Source organism: Neodiprion fabricii, chromosome 7 (genome assembly GCF_021155785.1).
Source record: "Neodiprion fabricii isolate iyNeoFabr1 chromosome 7, iyNeoFabr1.1, whole genome shotgun sequence".
In the NCBI taxonomy this organism is placed as follows: Eukaryota; Metazoa; Arthropoda; class Insecta; order Hymenoptera; family Diprionidae; genus Neodiprion; species Neodiprion fabricii.
In genome coordinates, this window is record NC_060245.1 from 21084827 (window position 1) to 21098498 (window position 13672).

The 13672-nt window shown below is 43.6% G+C and overlaps 2 protein-coding genes across 2 annotated transcripts; both read right to left on the reverse strand.

The window, feature by feature from the left end:
* Positions 1-3469: 3469 nt before the first annotated feature.
* Positions 3470-4643, reverse strand: LOC124185958 (pro-resilin-like). Its single transcript, XM_046577216.1, has 3 exons — positions 4565-4643; positions 3961-4383; positions 3470-3830 (listed from the first exon to the last, which is right to left on the reverse strand). The coding sequence occupies exons 1-3, from the start codon at positions 4568-4570 to the stop codon at positions 3555-3557; spliced, it is 705 nt and encodes a 234-aa protein (XP_046433172.1). The 5' UTR covers positions 4571-4643; the 3' UTR covers positions 3470-3554.
* Positions 4644-7272: 2629 nt separating this feature from the next.
* On the reverse strand, positions 7273-8696 carry LOC124186501 (pro-resilin-like). Its single transcript, XM_046578263.1, has 3 exons — positions 8550-8696; positions 7784-8485; positions 7273-7720 (listed from the first exon to the last, which is right to left on the reverse strand). Exons 1-3 carry the CDS (start codon positions 8553-8555, stop codon positions 7454-7456), a joined length of 975 nt encoding a protein of 324 aa, XP_046434219.1. The 5' UTR covers positions 8556-8696; the 3' UTR covers positions 7273-7453.
* Positions 8697-13672: the final 4976 nt, after the last annotated feature.

Genomic DNA, 13672 nt, shown 5'->3' on the forward strand with positions numbered 1-13672 from the left:
TCAATACGCTGCGATGAACGCATCAAAAGTTAAAGCCGAAAAACGAGAACCTGTGTTTACGACATTTTTCAGCAGGTGCTTTTTCCTTCGTAACTTCTCTCCTGTTGATCCCACGCTGTTTTCGCTGCGTTTTCTGAGTTCCTGGGTGTCCGATTGATCAGAAAACGGTCATTTAAATCAAATCTGAAACCTAAAATTTTTCGGCCAAAAAAAAAGCAAGGCTAACCCCTTTGCATTTTTGGCGAAAATTTTCGCAATTTTGAAAAGTGCTGGAATAAATTCTTTCATGCACCATTCCGACGTAATTTTGCGGAAGAAATCGATTGGGCGCAGTCCCAATACGCTGCGATGAACGCATCAAAAGTTAAAGCCGAAAAACGAGAACCTGTGTTTACGACATTTTTCAGCAGGTGCTTTTTCCTTCGTAACTTCTCTCCTGTTGATCCCACGCTGTTTTCGCTGCGTTTTCTGAGTTCCTGGGTGTCCGATTGATCAGAAAACGGTCATTTGAATCAAATCTGAAACCTCAAATTTTTCGGCCAAAAAAAAAGCAAGGCTAACCCCTTTGCATTTTTGGCGAAAATTTTCGCAATTTTGAAAAGTGCTGGAATAAATTCTTTCATGCACCATTCCGACGTAATTTTGCGAAAGAAATCGATTGGGCGCAGTCCCAATACGCTGCGATGAACGCATCAAAAGTTAAAGCCGAAAAACGAGAACCTGTGTTTACGACATTTTTCAGCAGGTGCTTTTTCCTTCGTAACTTCTCTCCTGTTGATCCCACGCTGTTTTCGCTGCGTTTTCTGAGTTCCTGGGTGTCCGATTGATCAGAAAACGGTCATTTGAATCAAATCTGAAACCTAAAATTTTTCGGCCAAAAAAAAAGCAAGGCTAACCCCTTTGCATTTTTGGCGAAAATTTTCGCAATTTTGAAAAGTGCTGAAATAAATTCTTTCATGCACCATTCCGACGTAATTTTGCGAGAGAAATCGATTGGGCGCAGTCCCAATACGCTGCGATGAACGCATCAAAAGTTACAGCCGAAAAACGAGAACCTGTGTTTTCGACATTTTTCAGCAGGTGGTTTTTCCTTCGTAACTTCTCTCCTGTTGATCCCACGCTGTTTTCGCTGCTTTTCCTGAGATCCGGGGGGTCCAATTAGTCGGTGAAGGGTCTTTTGAATCGAATCTGAGACCTAAAAATTTTCGGCCAAAAAAAAAAGCAAGGCTAACCCCTTTGCATTTTTGGCGAAAATTTTCGCGATTTTGAAAAGTGCTGGAATAAATTCTTTCATGCACCATTCCGACGTAATTTTGCGAGAGAAATCGATTGGGCGCAGTCTCAATACGCTGCGATGAACGCATCAAAAGTTACAGCCGAAAAACGAGAACCTGTGTTTTCGACATTTTTCAGCAGGTGGTTTTTCCTTCGTAACTTCTCTCCTGTTGATCCCACGCTGTTTTCGCTGCGTTTTCTGAGTTCCTGGGTGTCCGATTGATCAGAAAACGGTCATTTAAATCAAATCTGAAACCTAAAATTTTTCGGCCAAAAAAAAAGCAAGGCTAACCCCTTTGAATTTTTGGCGAAAATTTTCGCGATTTTGAAAAGTGCTGGAATAAATTCTTTCATGCACCATTCCGACGTAATTTTGCGAGAGAAATCGATTGGGCGCAGTCTCAATACGCTGCGATGAACGCATCAAAAGTCACAGCCGAAAAACGAGAACCTGTGTTTTCGACATTTTTCGGCAGGTGTTTTTTCCTTCGTAGCTCCTCTCCTGTTGATCCCACGCTGTTTTCGCTGCGTTTCCTGAGTTCCGGGGGGTCCAATTAGTCGGTGAATGGTCATTTGAATCGAATCTGAGACCTAAAATTTTTCGGCCAAAAAAAAAAGCAAGGCTAACCCCTTTGCATTTTTGGCGAAAATTTTCGCGATTTTGAAAAGTGCTGGAATGAAATAATTGTGGCAGTATTCCGACGTAATTTTGCGAGAGAAATCGACTGAGCGCAGTCCCAATACGCTGCGATAAACGCATCTAAAGTTACAGCCGAAAAACGAGAACCTGTGTTTTCGACATTTTTCAGCAGGTGCTTTTTCCTTCGTAACTTCTCTCTTGTTGATCCCACGCTGTTTTCGCAGCGTTTTCTGAGTTCCTGGGTGTCTGATTGATCAGAAAACGGTCATTTAAATCAAATCTGAAACCTAAAATTTTTCGGCCAAAAAAAAAGTAAGGCTAACCCCTTTGCATTTTTGGCGAAAATTTTCGCAATTTTGAAAAGTGCTGGAATAAATTCTTTCATGCACCATTCCGACGTAATTTTGCGAGAGAAATCGATTGGGCGCAGTCCCAATACGCTGCGATGAACGCATCAAAAGTTACAGCCGAAAAACGAGAACCTGTGTTTTCGACATTTTTCAGCAGGTGCTTTTTCCTTCGTAACTTCTCTCCTGTTGATCCCACGCTGTTTTCGCAGCGTTTTCTGAGTTTCTGGGTGTCTGATTGATCAGAAAACGGTCATTTAAATCAAATCTGAAACCTAAAATTTTTCGGCCAAAAAAAAAGCAAGGCTAACCCCTTTGCATTTTTGGCGAAAATTTTCGCAATTTTGAAAAGCGCTGGAATGAAATAATTGTGGCAGTATTCCGACGTAATTTTGCAAGAGAAATCGACTGAGCGCAGTCCCAATAGGCTGCGATCAATGGGTCAAAAGTTACAGCTAAAAAACGAGAACCTGTGTTTTCGACATTTTTCGGCAGGTGTTTTTTCCTTCGTAGCTCCTCTCCTGTTGATCCCACGCTGTTTTCGCTGCGTTTTCTGAGATCCCAGGGGTCCAATTAGTCGGGATAGGGTGATACAAAACGATTTTGAGACCCAAAATTTTTGGTCGAAAAATGAAGAAAAAGTAAGGCTAACCCCTTTGCATTTTTGGCAAAAATTTTTGCGATCTTGAAAAGTCCTGGAATCAAATAATTGTGGCAGTATTTCGACGTAATTTTGCGAGAGAAATCGACTGGGCGCAGTCTTAATACGCTGCGATTAATGAATCAGAAGTTAAACGAGAACCTGTGTTCTCGACATTTTTTGGCAGGTACTTTTTTCTCGTAATTTTCCTCTGATTTATTTAACGCTTTTTTCGCTACGTTTTCTGAGTTCCTGGGGGCCCAATTAGTCCGGTAAGAGTCATACGAATCGTATCTGAGACTAAAATTTTCCGGTCAAAAATGAAGAAAAAAGTAAGGCCCACGTGCGCAATCATGATACAACTTAGTATGATTAATCTTCGTGATTAGTTCCAAGTCACCCCTGTTATAAGTTGAAAATATACACGTGTAAAACGAACTAGTTTGTATTTTTCTCGCCGTGGCTCGTTTAATCACATTCAAGCGGCTTGTGTTGGTTTTTTAGTGTGACATTACCCACATCCAAGGGTTTTATAATTATAACTCAGACCAATGTTCACTAATTTTCTTTATGTGTATTTATGTGTAATCATATATATTATACATCTATACATTGAAATGTAAATTATTCAAGGAATCATCCATGTCAAGTTCTAATAAGGCCCTACGGAGTCACTTTGAGAATATCCGCCAGCTTGACGGTTTTGTTGATTGTATGCGTTGTTGTATCCTTGCCTCGACTCCTCGTACGAGATCCTGGGCTTGTACCCTTCCTGGTCGGCCGTGTACTCGACGATCTGCTTGCGTCCGTCGGGAAGAAGAACGAAGTACATGCCCTTGGTGTCATCGCCGTCGCGGCTCTCTTGGTGTCCAAAGTCGTTGTCGTAGTTGTCCTTTACCTCGTACTGGAAATCGTACTTAGCGGGTTCCTGAAATGGCAGCAAAGTTCACATCGTTAAATCACGTCCAATTCAACGTTCACCGATAAACAACAAACGGAACCCAAAAATCGGTCTACCGTTAAACGATGTTACAGCATCAGTTCATTCTCAGACTCACCGAATTTTCAGCATCCGCGTAGCCGTATCCCGAGTTGGCACCTCCGGTCAAAGCGTTGTTGGCCGGGAGGTAACGATTTTCAGGAACAGCAGCCGGTGCCGAGTACTGCGATGAAGCGGGGACTCCGTAGGACGCGGACGGGGCGTTGGAGAACGTCGAGGACGACGGGGAGGCTCGAGCGGGAGCTTGGTAGTTGTTCGCGGGAAGATAGGCGCTGGATGGGGCTGAGAAACGAGCCAGGGTAGCAGAGTTCTCCGACTGGCTGGCCGGCAGGTACCTGGCCGAGGGCTGTTGACGGGGCGATGAAGCCTGGTAGTTACTGGCGGGCAGGTAACGCGTCGAGGGAGCGGAGCCTGGAGGACGATATCCGGCTGGCTCCAGGCTTGCGGACGCCACCGCGATCAGACATAATACAGCGACGATCTGTTAAAATTCAATGTACAGTTGTAGTTGTAGAATCACAAGAGTCGCGATAAAATCATTCAGATTACATGTGTTCGAAATATCACTGCAGTTTGGAAAATTGACAAGAGAAGTTGCACCGTTTTTCGGATAACTGAAGCCCAACAGATCACATTGTGTCGATCTAGTTTATTCCTCTTACCTTCATGGTAGGTATTCCTCTGCGTGCCGAACGGTTGTAATTAAAAGCAAGGATCCACCCCGGCTTATATAGTTCCCTGGCGATCGCGAAAGTGCGAGTTGCATAGGTACGCTCTATGCTGTATGTGGGAGTTGCAAAACCGAGTGAAAAATGCCCCCGGTGTGAATGTAGCGGCAGCTGCGCATCTCTCTCAAATTCTACATAATATATAATTCATCTTCGGCGTAGATGAGCGATGGAGGCTGTGCCCGGGTGTGGGTAAGAGTGTATCTCTATCCGTCGTGTTTCATAACGCAACTGTAACATCGAGAGCAAGGCCGCGCACAGCCCATCTCGCTGCACAGAGAACGCGGCATCCTTGATTCTTCAATTTCACTCCAAGGATTCCTCGGCCAGCCACTTTCAAAGTTGCTTCTAGACTGTGCAACCGACGCGCGGCGCGAGCCAGGATTGTGCCAATCAATCACTTCCTCATTTGGCAAAGGGATCGCCTGCACTTTCAACTAACAGGTATAACCCACACGCCCCCAAATCTTAGAAATAATGAGTCGTTAGCTTCTCGTCTTCGTTATCCATTGACTAATCTTGTTATTCGACTCTTGAGAATACGTACCTGTGCCTTATGCTGAGAACTCAATTTTCTCGAATAACGACAAATCGCACAATTACTCTAGCAAGGACCGTCATGCGGTGATCGTCGTCTTTCCATGTAAACCGCATAATTTATCCCGACGATATTTTTATATTCTAATTCGATCCATGGCCCCGTCCCATGTTTCTCAATCGCTAACCACGCTGATGTATTCGCACCGCTTCGTCTTGTCGAGGTTTCAGGGTTTGCCAGCCGACGGGTGGTAAGAAATTTTTAAGAATAATAAGTAGAGCTGTAAGAATGAGCGGAAGATATCTAATATATAGCATCGTACATTCGTCATTTCCAAATGTCAAATTGTACACGCTGGGTTATTATAACAACCCAAGCGAGAAAAAGAATTGTCACCCATTTGTCAGAGCCCTCTTCCGATAAACGGGGTTTAATTTATCGCTCTGCGAAACATTACTCACGCCTGCTTACGCAATCTCCACCCAAAAGCCCTATTACGGTACTCTTGTACAGTTTTCTCGCGAACGTATAACTGAGCCGGTGATATATTATTTCATAACGGTGTGAAAAAAAGGAAAACAAGATAATAAAAAAAAATCTACGCTGACACATTTCCTGCCTTGTAAACGTTTCAATTCTTTCATCCTGAAAGAATTTCCAACAACGAATAGACCCCGACTTCTACTCGCCCTTTTTCTCAAACTCTCCCCCCCCCCCCCCCTCCCTTCATTGTTATCACCGCGTCTTTTCTTCTTACCCATTACTCAGGTACGGATCGATCTCACCCGACCTTCGGCTTTGACCTCAGAGCCTCTCTCTCTGTTCTGAAATAGTGAGAACGGATAGCTCCGCGAAGTGAACAACGTGGAATTTGATTTTTGACATTAAATGATCAAGTTTTTCGAAATCTCGCGTAAAACTATCGCAGTGATTGACAAAGAATGAGATTTTTATGGTATTTATGGTTAAGGATGCCGTGAATGTGGTAAGCCTAACAAATCACTAGGATATATTTTTCATGCTAGGAAATTCGTTTTCCTCTAGGCCAGGAAACTCTTCCGAAGAAAGTTCTCGGGCATTTTAATAAAGGCAGTGACTATAACTTGCTTTCAAATCACGTAAGAACGAGGCACCTGATCCACTTGAAAATTAAATAACTGACTCAAATTCATCGACATTGATTCAGAGTGATTTCCATTGCGTACCAACTTTAGCCCTGACTCCCAATAATTTAGCGTTTTGGGAGATTTTCAGTCATTTACAGAATTATTGGAATCACGACGGATTACAACAAATTACTGAAAATGATTGGAACTCAATGAAAATTTGTGTGAACCGACCAAGTAAACCAAGCCACTGTGAACCAACGAAAAAACATGACAGAGCATATAAATCAATTGGATGTTAATTAATTGTAACCATTTGCCGTTTACCGCAAGATTTGCAATGATTTCTATGATTTCTAACACCTGCCCTTGGTTTCTTTAACGCTGTCGTATGATTTCACTTGATTCGCAATAATTTCAAATAATTTGAATTATCTTGATTGATTCCTCGTGATTTCAAAGAATATTGCAATCATCCAAGTTCCTCTTATTGAAAATTCGATCAACAACTGTTAAATTTATCCCATTCTTGAATAAATGGCTTCTCATTCTCAAGCAGGAAGACCCGATGCTCTTCAATTACCGTAACGAATGATGAAACATCCGTCATGGATACGCCAAGAGCAAATTCATTAACAATAGCTCCGTGTATTAAGCTATAACAAATATTTTAGTTTATACTAAATTTTTCTGATTTCAGATTGCATCTTGAATCGAGAATGAAAATCTTGAAACGAGAATCAACGCATCGAACGACTCAATGAAACGACATACGCTCTCCGAATCCTTGAAACGTAACAGGCTTTACCTTGTATACTTTCTCCAATGTTAGCAGTCTTGGTAAATCATTGATGCGGTCACCTTTATCGTATTTTAAATCGGAACTCAACCTCACACTCTTCCGTTGATTGTATTTTTTACGCCAAGATGAGAGAGATGAAAATAATGAAGGGGGCAATGGGTTCGTTCGAATCGCGCATTAAAAAAATCGCAAGTTATTATCAAATCGAATTCATTCTTTTTTATTAAAAAAATAATTTACACAATAGAGAAGTAAACCGTGCGCGAATGGTAATGACGATTACAAAAACGCGCACGCAATAAGCACGCGAATATTAAGATCTAGATCGCTAGGTCGTCGTTGTTACTGGCACATAATCCAATCCCGAGGCAAATCCCTCAGTAGGGTCCCTGCGGGTGTCCGTGAGCGTATCCACCCTGACGGTTGTATCCGCCGTTGTATCCCTGCTTGGGTTCCTCGTACGAGATCCTTGGCTTGTACCCCTCCTGGTCAGCCTCGTAGTGTACGATCTGCTTGCGTCCATCGGGAAGAACGACGGTGTAGACTCCCTGAGTGTTATCACCGTCGCGGCTCTCGTGATGTCCGAAGTCATTGCCGGAGGGTTCATCCTTGACTTCGTATTCGAACTCATACTTAGCCGGCGCCTGAAAACAAGATCGAAAAAACCATCATCACTGTCCCAACCACACACCGCACCTCAAACTCACAGATTCGTCATCCTGATGGGCGTATCGGTACCCGGCATTCGCCGGAAGGTAATGGCTCGACGGAGCTGCGTTACTGTGAGACGAGTAGCTGGAAGACGATCCATGACTGCTTGCTGGGATGTAGACGTTGGAAGGCACGCTTATCGAGGACTTGTGGACGCTGTTCTGAGCGGCCGGAAGGTACTGGCTCGACGGGGCGGCCCAACGGGACGCCGAAGAGGATGCTGAATTGGCCCAAGGTGCTGACTGAGAGGATGCAGAGCTGGCCCATGGCGCCGAGGACGAAGGTGAGGCCGGTAGATACTGGTTCGAAGGAGCGACAGCGGGCACTTGGCTCCACTTGTTGGCAGGCAGGTACTGGTTCGAAGGTGCGGACGAGTACCGGCTGGCCGGAAGGTACTGGCTCGAAATGGAGTTAGAGGAGTGTTGGCTTGCCGGAAGGTACTGGTTCGAAATGGAGTTAGAGGAGTGGTGGCTTGCCGGAAGGTACTGGTTCGAGATAGAGCTGGAGGAGTGATGGCTGGCCGGAAGGTACTGGTTCGAGATAGAGCTGGAGGAGTGATGGCTGGCCGGAAGGTATTGGTTCGATATGGGGCTGGCCGGCAGGTACCTGGCCGATGGAGAAGCAGATCCTGGAGGACGATATCCAGCCGGCTCGAGACTGGCCAGAGCGACGGCGGAGAGCGAGAGGAGGATAAAGACCTGGAAGAAGAAAACGGTTAGAAGCTTACGAGACGGTCGGACGCCGGACTCGGGCTCTGCTCACCTTCATGTTTGCCTTTGGAGAACACAGGATGGTGTAATGTCTACCATTGGTAGTGCATGGTTTTTATACCGAAAAAACGGCGCCCATATCCCCGCCAAAAACCTGCAAGTACGTTGCGTAACGCACGCGTGCGGCCCGGAGGAGCAAACTGTAACAACGAGATCGCCGAGTGGCAAGGACGGGCGGGCCGGTGGTCCCCACCATTCGTCGAGCCGGAATGGGCCTCACGCGTGCTCAGCTGCCGGGCCCACTTTGAACGTTGAACGATCATTTCACCAAAAGATCTCACTTTCTGCACAAGTTTTAATACACCTTGTCAGCTGCTGTACGGGAGCCAAGCGAACGATCGGTCATCGCATTTTGCTTCGGATTCTCAGCCGTGCTTGCAAACGCTCTTGATCCGAAGGAGTTGGTACCTATGGTGAATTGTTTTTGAACGTGCGAAACTCTGAACGCGGGCAAATTCGCTTCAATCAAATGTCAGCCGTTTGAACCGAACTCGTGGAACCAGGAATTACCGAGCACTTTGCCGGGTCATCGATGATCTGCTCTTTTCATTGAAAACGAACAACCTTTTGCCTTGAACTTTTTCCCCGTTTTTATATCCTGAATGCTGAATGGGGAAAAAACCGCTCGCTGAATTACGTTCTGCAATTTGTTAATCGTCGACAATTTCAACCGGATGTTCATTCGTCGCGTGGAAAACACCCGTCGTTGCAACAAACGGTGAACGCCGAGTTTGCAATGACTGATTGAGGCCGGTTTGTTTTTCGTACTCGGTACAAACGCTCCGTAAGCAGAGCGATCGAAACTCTCTGTCTCTGTCGCAACGTTTTCGCAGAGACAATGCTATAATTCGTAGTGTTTAATTCGTTTTTTTTTTTTGTTTTTTTTTTTGCACGTTTGCTGTTTATTCTTTCACGCAAATACCGCGAAAGCCTACTAAAACTCTTTATTACCCACACCGCTGTTAACCTCCAGTGATGTTAATTGCTGCACCTCTGTCATTATTACAATGTTGCGTTAAGTCTTATCGCATAACTCTCTGCATGGTGAAAATTCAGCTCCTGGCAATGATTCTTTTGCAAATTTCATAACGGATCACAATCAAAAATATGCTGCACCTTCTGTCATTCCGATATAACTACTTCAGGATATATGTACCAAGAAAAAAATAGTTTTTTTTTTCAAATGCTCATCTAGATTCCGGTAGAGCATCTCAAATAGAATATCTCTGCCAAATATGAGCTCTTATTATATTTATTTAGAGATGCCTATTTTATTTTTTACATTTTTCATTTAAATAAGAAGTAGGAAAATTTTGAAAATTTGTTAATTTTTTTTTCTCGTAAATGGCGTGATTCATATATTATCTAAATACAGATTCTTATTGGAAACTTCACGCTCAATGAAAAAGTACCAAGCTAGAATTTTTCTTACTCCAATGAATTAATAGATATTCGAGATGACTTAATTTTTAAGAGGCGAAACTCTCGTAATCGGTTAGAGATAGGAAAATTCTGTATCAGTGCTATTTTATAGAGCGTAAAATATCCTACAAGAATCTGTATTTAGATAGTTTATAAAGCAAGGCCGTTTACGAGGCAAAAAAAAAATTCAAAAATTGTCCTATTTTTATTACGTGCTACTTAAATGGAAAATGGAAAAAATGAAATATATACCTTCACATATCAATACTAAGAGCTCATATATGGCCAAGATAATCTAATTGCAAATTAGATGCTCTCCTGAAATATTGCTGCGCGTTGAAAAAAATTTTTTATTTTTTTTTTAGCACACCCTAAGCTACATGGACTAGTAATTGCGCATTAGATGACACCATCCCCTGAAATAGAATGATGTTGCAAAGAAGTCGAGTGACACGCGTGCATAAGCGATCTTAATGTGGATGAGATCAATCCGCAACTCTATTGCCGATTGAGGCGTTCCTAATTGATCTACTTCTGACAGTTATTGCTTCAGGGATGATGCATGAATCCTTCACTCTTCCCACCATACAAGCACAAGACCATATAATACAACCATTTGGCACTGGTTCGCCGTTATTGCCGGGGATAATACAATACCAAGTACGCATGCCCATGGACCTGAACTTGCATGCGCCGTTCATCATTCCCGCAAAGTATTTTTCCAAAAATTTCTTGCCGTGACTTTTCGTTTCAGCTGAAAAAGTTTGTTCGTAAGAAGAGTTCCGATATATCAAGTAAAACCAATGAGTCCGGTGACGAAGAAATGTAGAAATATTCACGTACGTTGAAACTCGCAGCTGTGTCGATCTGATTCCATGTTACGACGACGGTGCTTTTACTTTGACCGTATAATATCTCGAGCAGCGAGAGCCGGCCAGTAGTAACGATTCTCACAAATCATATTAACTCACGTTCTTACGTGACTACAGACACACGTGTATCCTATTATGTTAGCTTGAAAATCTCAGAGATTATACTCGGTGCGCGCTGCACTGGCGCAACGAACGATGTTATCGCACGATTCCCTTGAGACATCTGCAGCGCGATGAGCGTGTTCGTTGAGGATTTTATACCCTGGCCATTTAAGGTCTACATCAAGGTATCACACGAGGAAATAACTCGGAAATTCAGCTTGGCCGCGTTTAGACATCGGTGAAGGAGAATTTTTTGGTATCAGAAACAGTCGACTCGGCGCTATGAAATACGTACGGAAAATGACGAGCCCTGCTGGACATCTCCACACTCGGACGACGCGTCCAAAGGAAGGAAAACCTGTCGACCTTTCAGATACACTTCGGGCACAGGATATTTCGCATCGTCGAATTTCCACCCTGCAACAAGACCGCATCGATTATCGGAAAACGAGCGACGCTTCCGCATTCGCAAATTTTCCGTCGACGAACGCGGAGACGCAAGCTCGGCGATGACAAGATGATGGACGCGAAAAAACGGCTCGGATACAGGGTTCGCAGCTCGAAGAACGAGTGACAATTATTTTCTGAAAATTCTTTTACGCATTTGGAAAGGGAATTTGTTTGAATAATTAAATTCGGAACATTTGAATGGAACGTACAACTATTGATGAGGACGGATTGCGAAACCGTAAAATCCCTGGGAGCTCCGACTGATCGAACATTCGCTGCGGAGCTCTGTAATGCTGTTCGACAGATGGATTTAGAATTAATATATTTTCCTGAATTGCGTTGCGGACAATAGAGAAAATATAAATCCATCCGCAAATGTAAAACACCGGGAACAATGAAAACGGAGGCGACTGGGTCGGTCGGGAAATGTATTTTACACTTTTCCCCTCTCGGTCTGTTTCAATTTACTCGATTTTATACGGCAAAACGTTCGTATTTCTCCGCGCTGCGAGCTTATACAGAGAGAATCGCGGCACAGCGGTGACGAACTCCGAGGGCAGTTTATTCGATTGAATAACAACCGTTGTTAATAATTGACATTTGGCGTGAATGCCTGACCACCTGCCCGAATAAATTTGCTTATTGTTAGACAAACCACCGGGCATGTATTTAGAATTTCAATTTCCGACCCTGCCACCAAGCTTCGTTTCACATTTATTTTTTCTTTTTTTGCTTTGTTTTTTTTCTTTTTTTTTTTCTTGACAGAAATCTACGATACTCGTGACTTTTGCAACTTGGATGGATGATCAAATCTTTGGAAATGATCGATCTTTCAAAACGCCGCTTACGTAAAAACATCAAACTTGGGCAAATTATCGCGTTATCTAAATTTCGCGGAATCTAACGAGGCATAATTACCGACGTTGAACCAGTTCGAATGAGATAAGAATTCTCTCGCCAGAATTTGACCGCAGCTATAAATAGGAGGGCGAGAAATTCGTTCGAGTTCACACAGAAGCCGCTGGTTGTAACAGGGGCCGGATGAATACTTCTTTTTTTTTTTCTTCCTTTCTTTTTTCTCACTCTTTTTATTTATTCCGGGGGTTAAGGGATCAGAGATTTGCGGAGGCTGAGAGGTCAAGAGACTAAGAGGCTGTTGGGCGGTACGTATTATAATATGTGGATGGATTACAGACCGCGGAGGCGAGATCTCTCAATGATCGAGCGCGAAGCCCGGAGCGTAAAATCTCGAGGACGCTGCTCGAGTCGCGATGCCCAAATACATATATAACCGCGGCGGTGATCCTATGCGAATTAAGTTCGGAGGCACGAAATTCCTGCGCTTTCGTACGACCGTGCATTAAATATTAATTATAATTTTTGCCGAAGGTACGCCCGCAAAGTCGGCAACAGCATCCCGGCAAACAGCGCGCTCGAGTTGCGCAAACGTAGATAAGTATCTTTTATACGTAAACGTATAACGACCTCGAACACCGGGATTCACGGCCTTCTTATTCCTCGAGCTCTCGCCCTGAATGACACAGAGAAATTAACACTCCTCTCTCTCTCTCTCAATCTCTCTCTCTCTCTCTCTCTCTGGTTGACCGTTGTTCTCCGTTATTGGAGATCCGTGCGAAATTTGGGCCAGAATAAAATTCTTTGCTTATTGTACGACGGGATGCGTTATATGGTAAGAGGAAAGAAGTTGATTGATTTTAAATTCGAAGAACTCGTTTATCCTTCGGCTGATCTGCGGATCCTCAGATAATCGTCCTTCCCACTTAAGGCTGATTTCCAAATCCGGTTCAGTGCGAATTACATCGATCCTGTTGGATGTCTCTCGAACTGCAACGAATGCAGAGATCGAAACGGTGGGAATTAGCCACGTAGCGGTGACAAGATTGCAAAATTTCGAGAAGAAAAAGGCTGGAAGATTGTATAAACGGCCGAGCGTAATCCACCCGTCTGCGTTTTTATTAATTGTTTTGACACGTCACTTACCGACAATGCACACGGTCTCTTAACGTTGCACTGCAATTTGTCACTCGACTCGTACTCCAAGTTACGGGCAATGCATAATGACTCGCGTCAACGCCCACATGCGATTTTTTGTTTCTTCGTTCTTCGTCTATTTCGTTCGACAGTAGTCCAAACGAGACATTGGAATTTCCTAGGAATTGAAAAATATAGTTCTTGGTACGAAAGGAAAATTAATTTTTTATCTGTAACCAAAAAGACCTAATATGTCTTAGAATTTTTATTTTTTTTT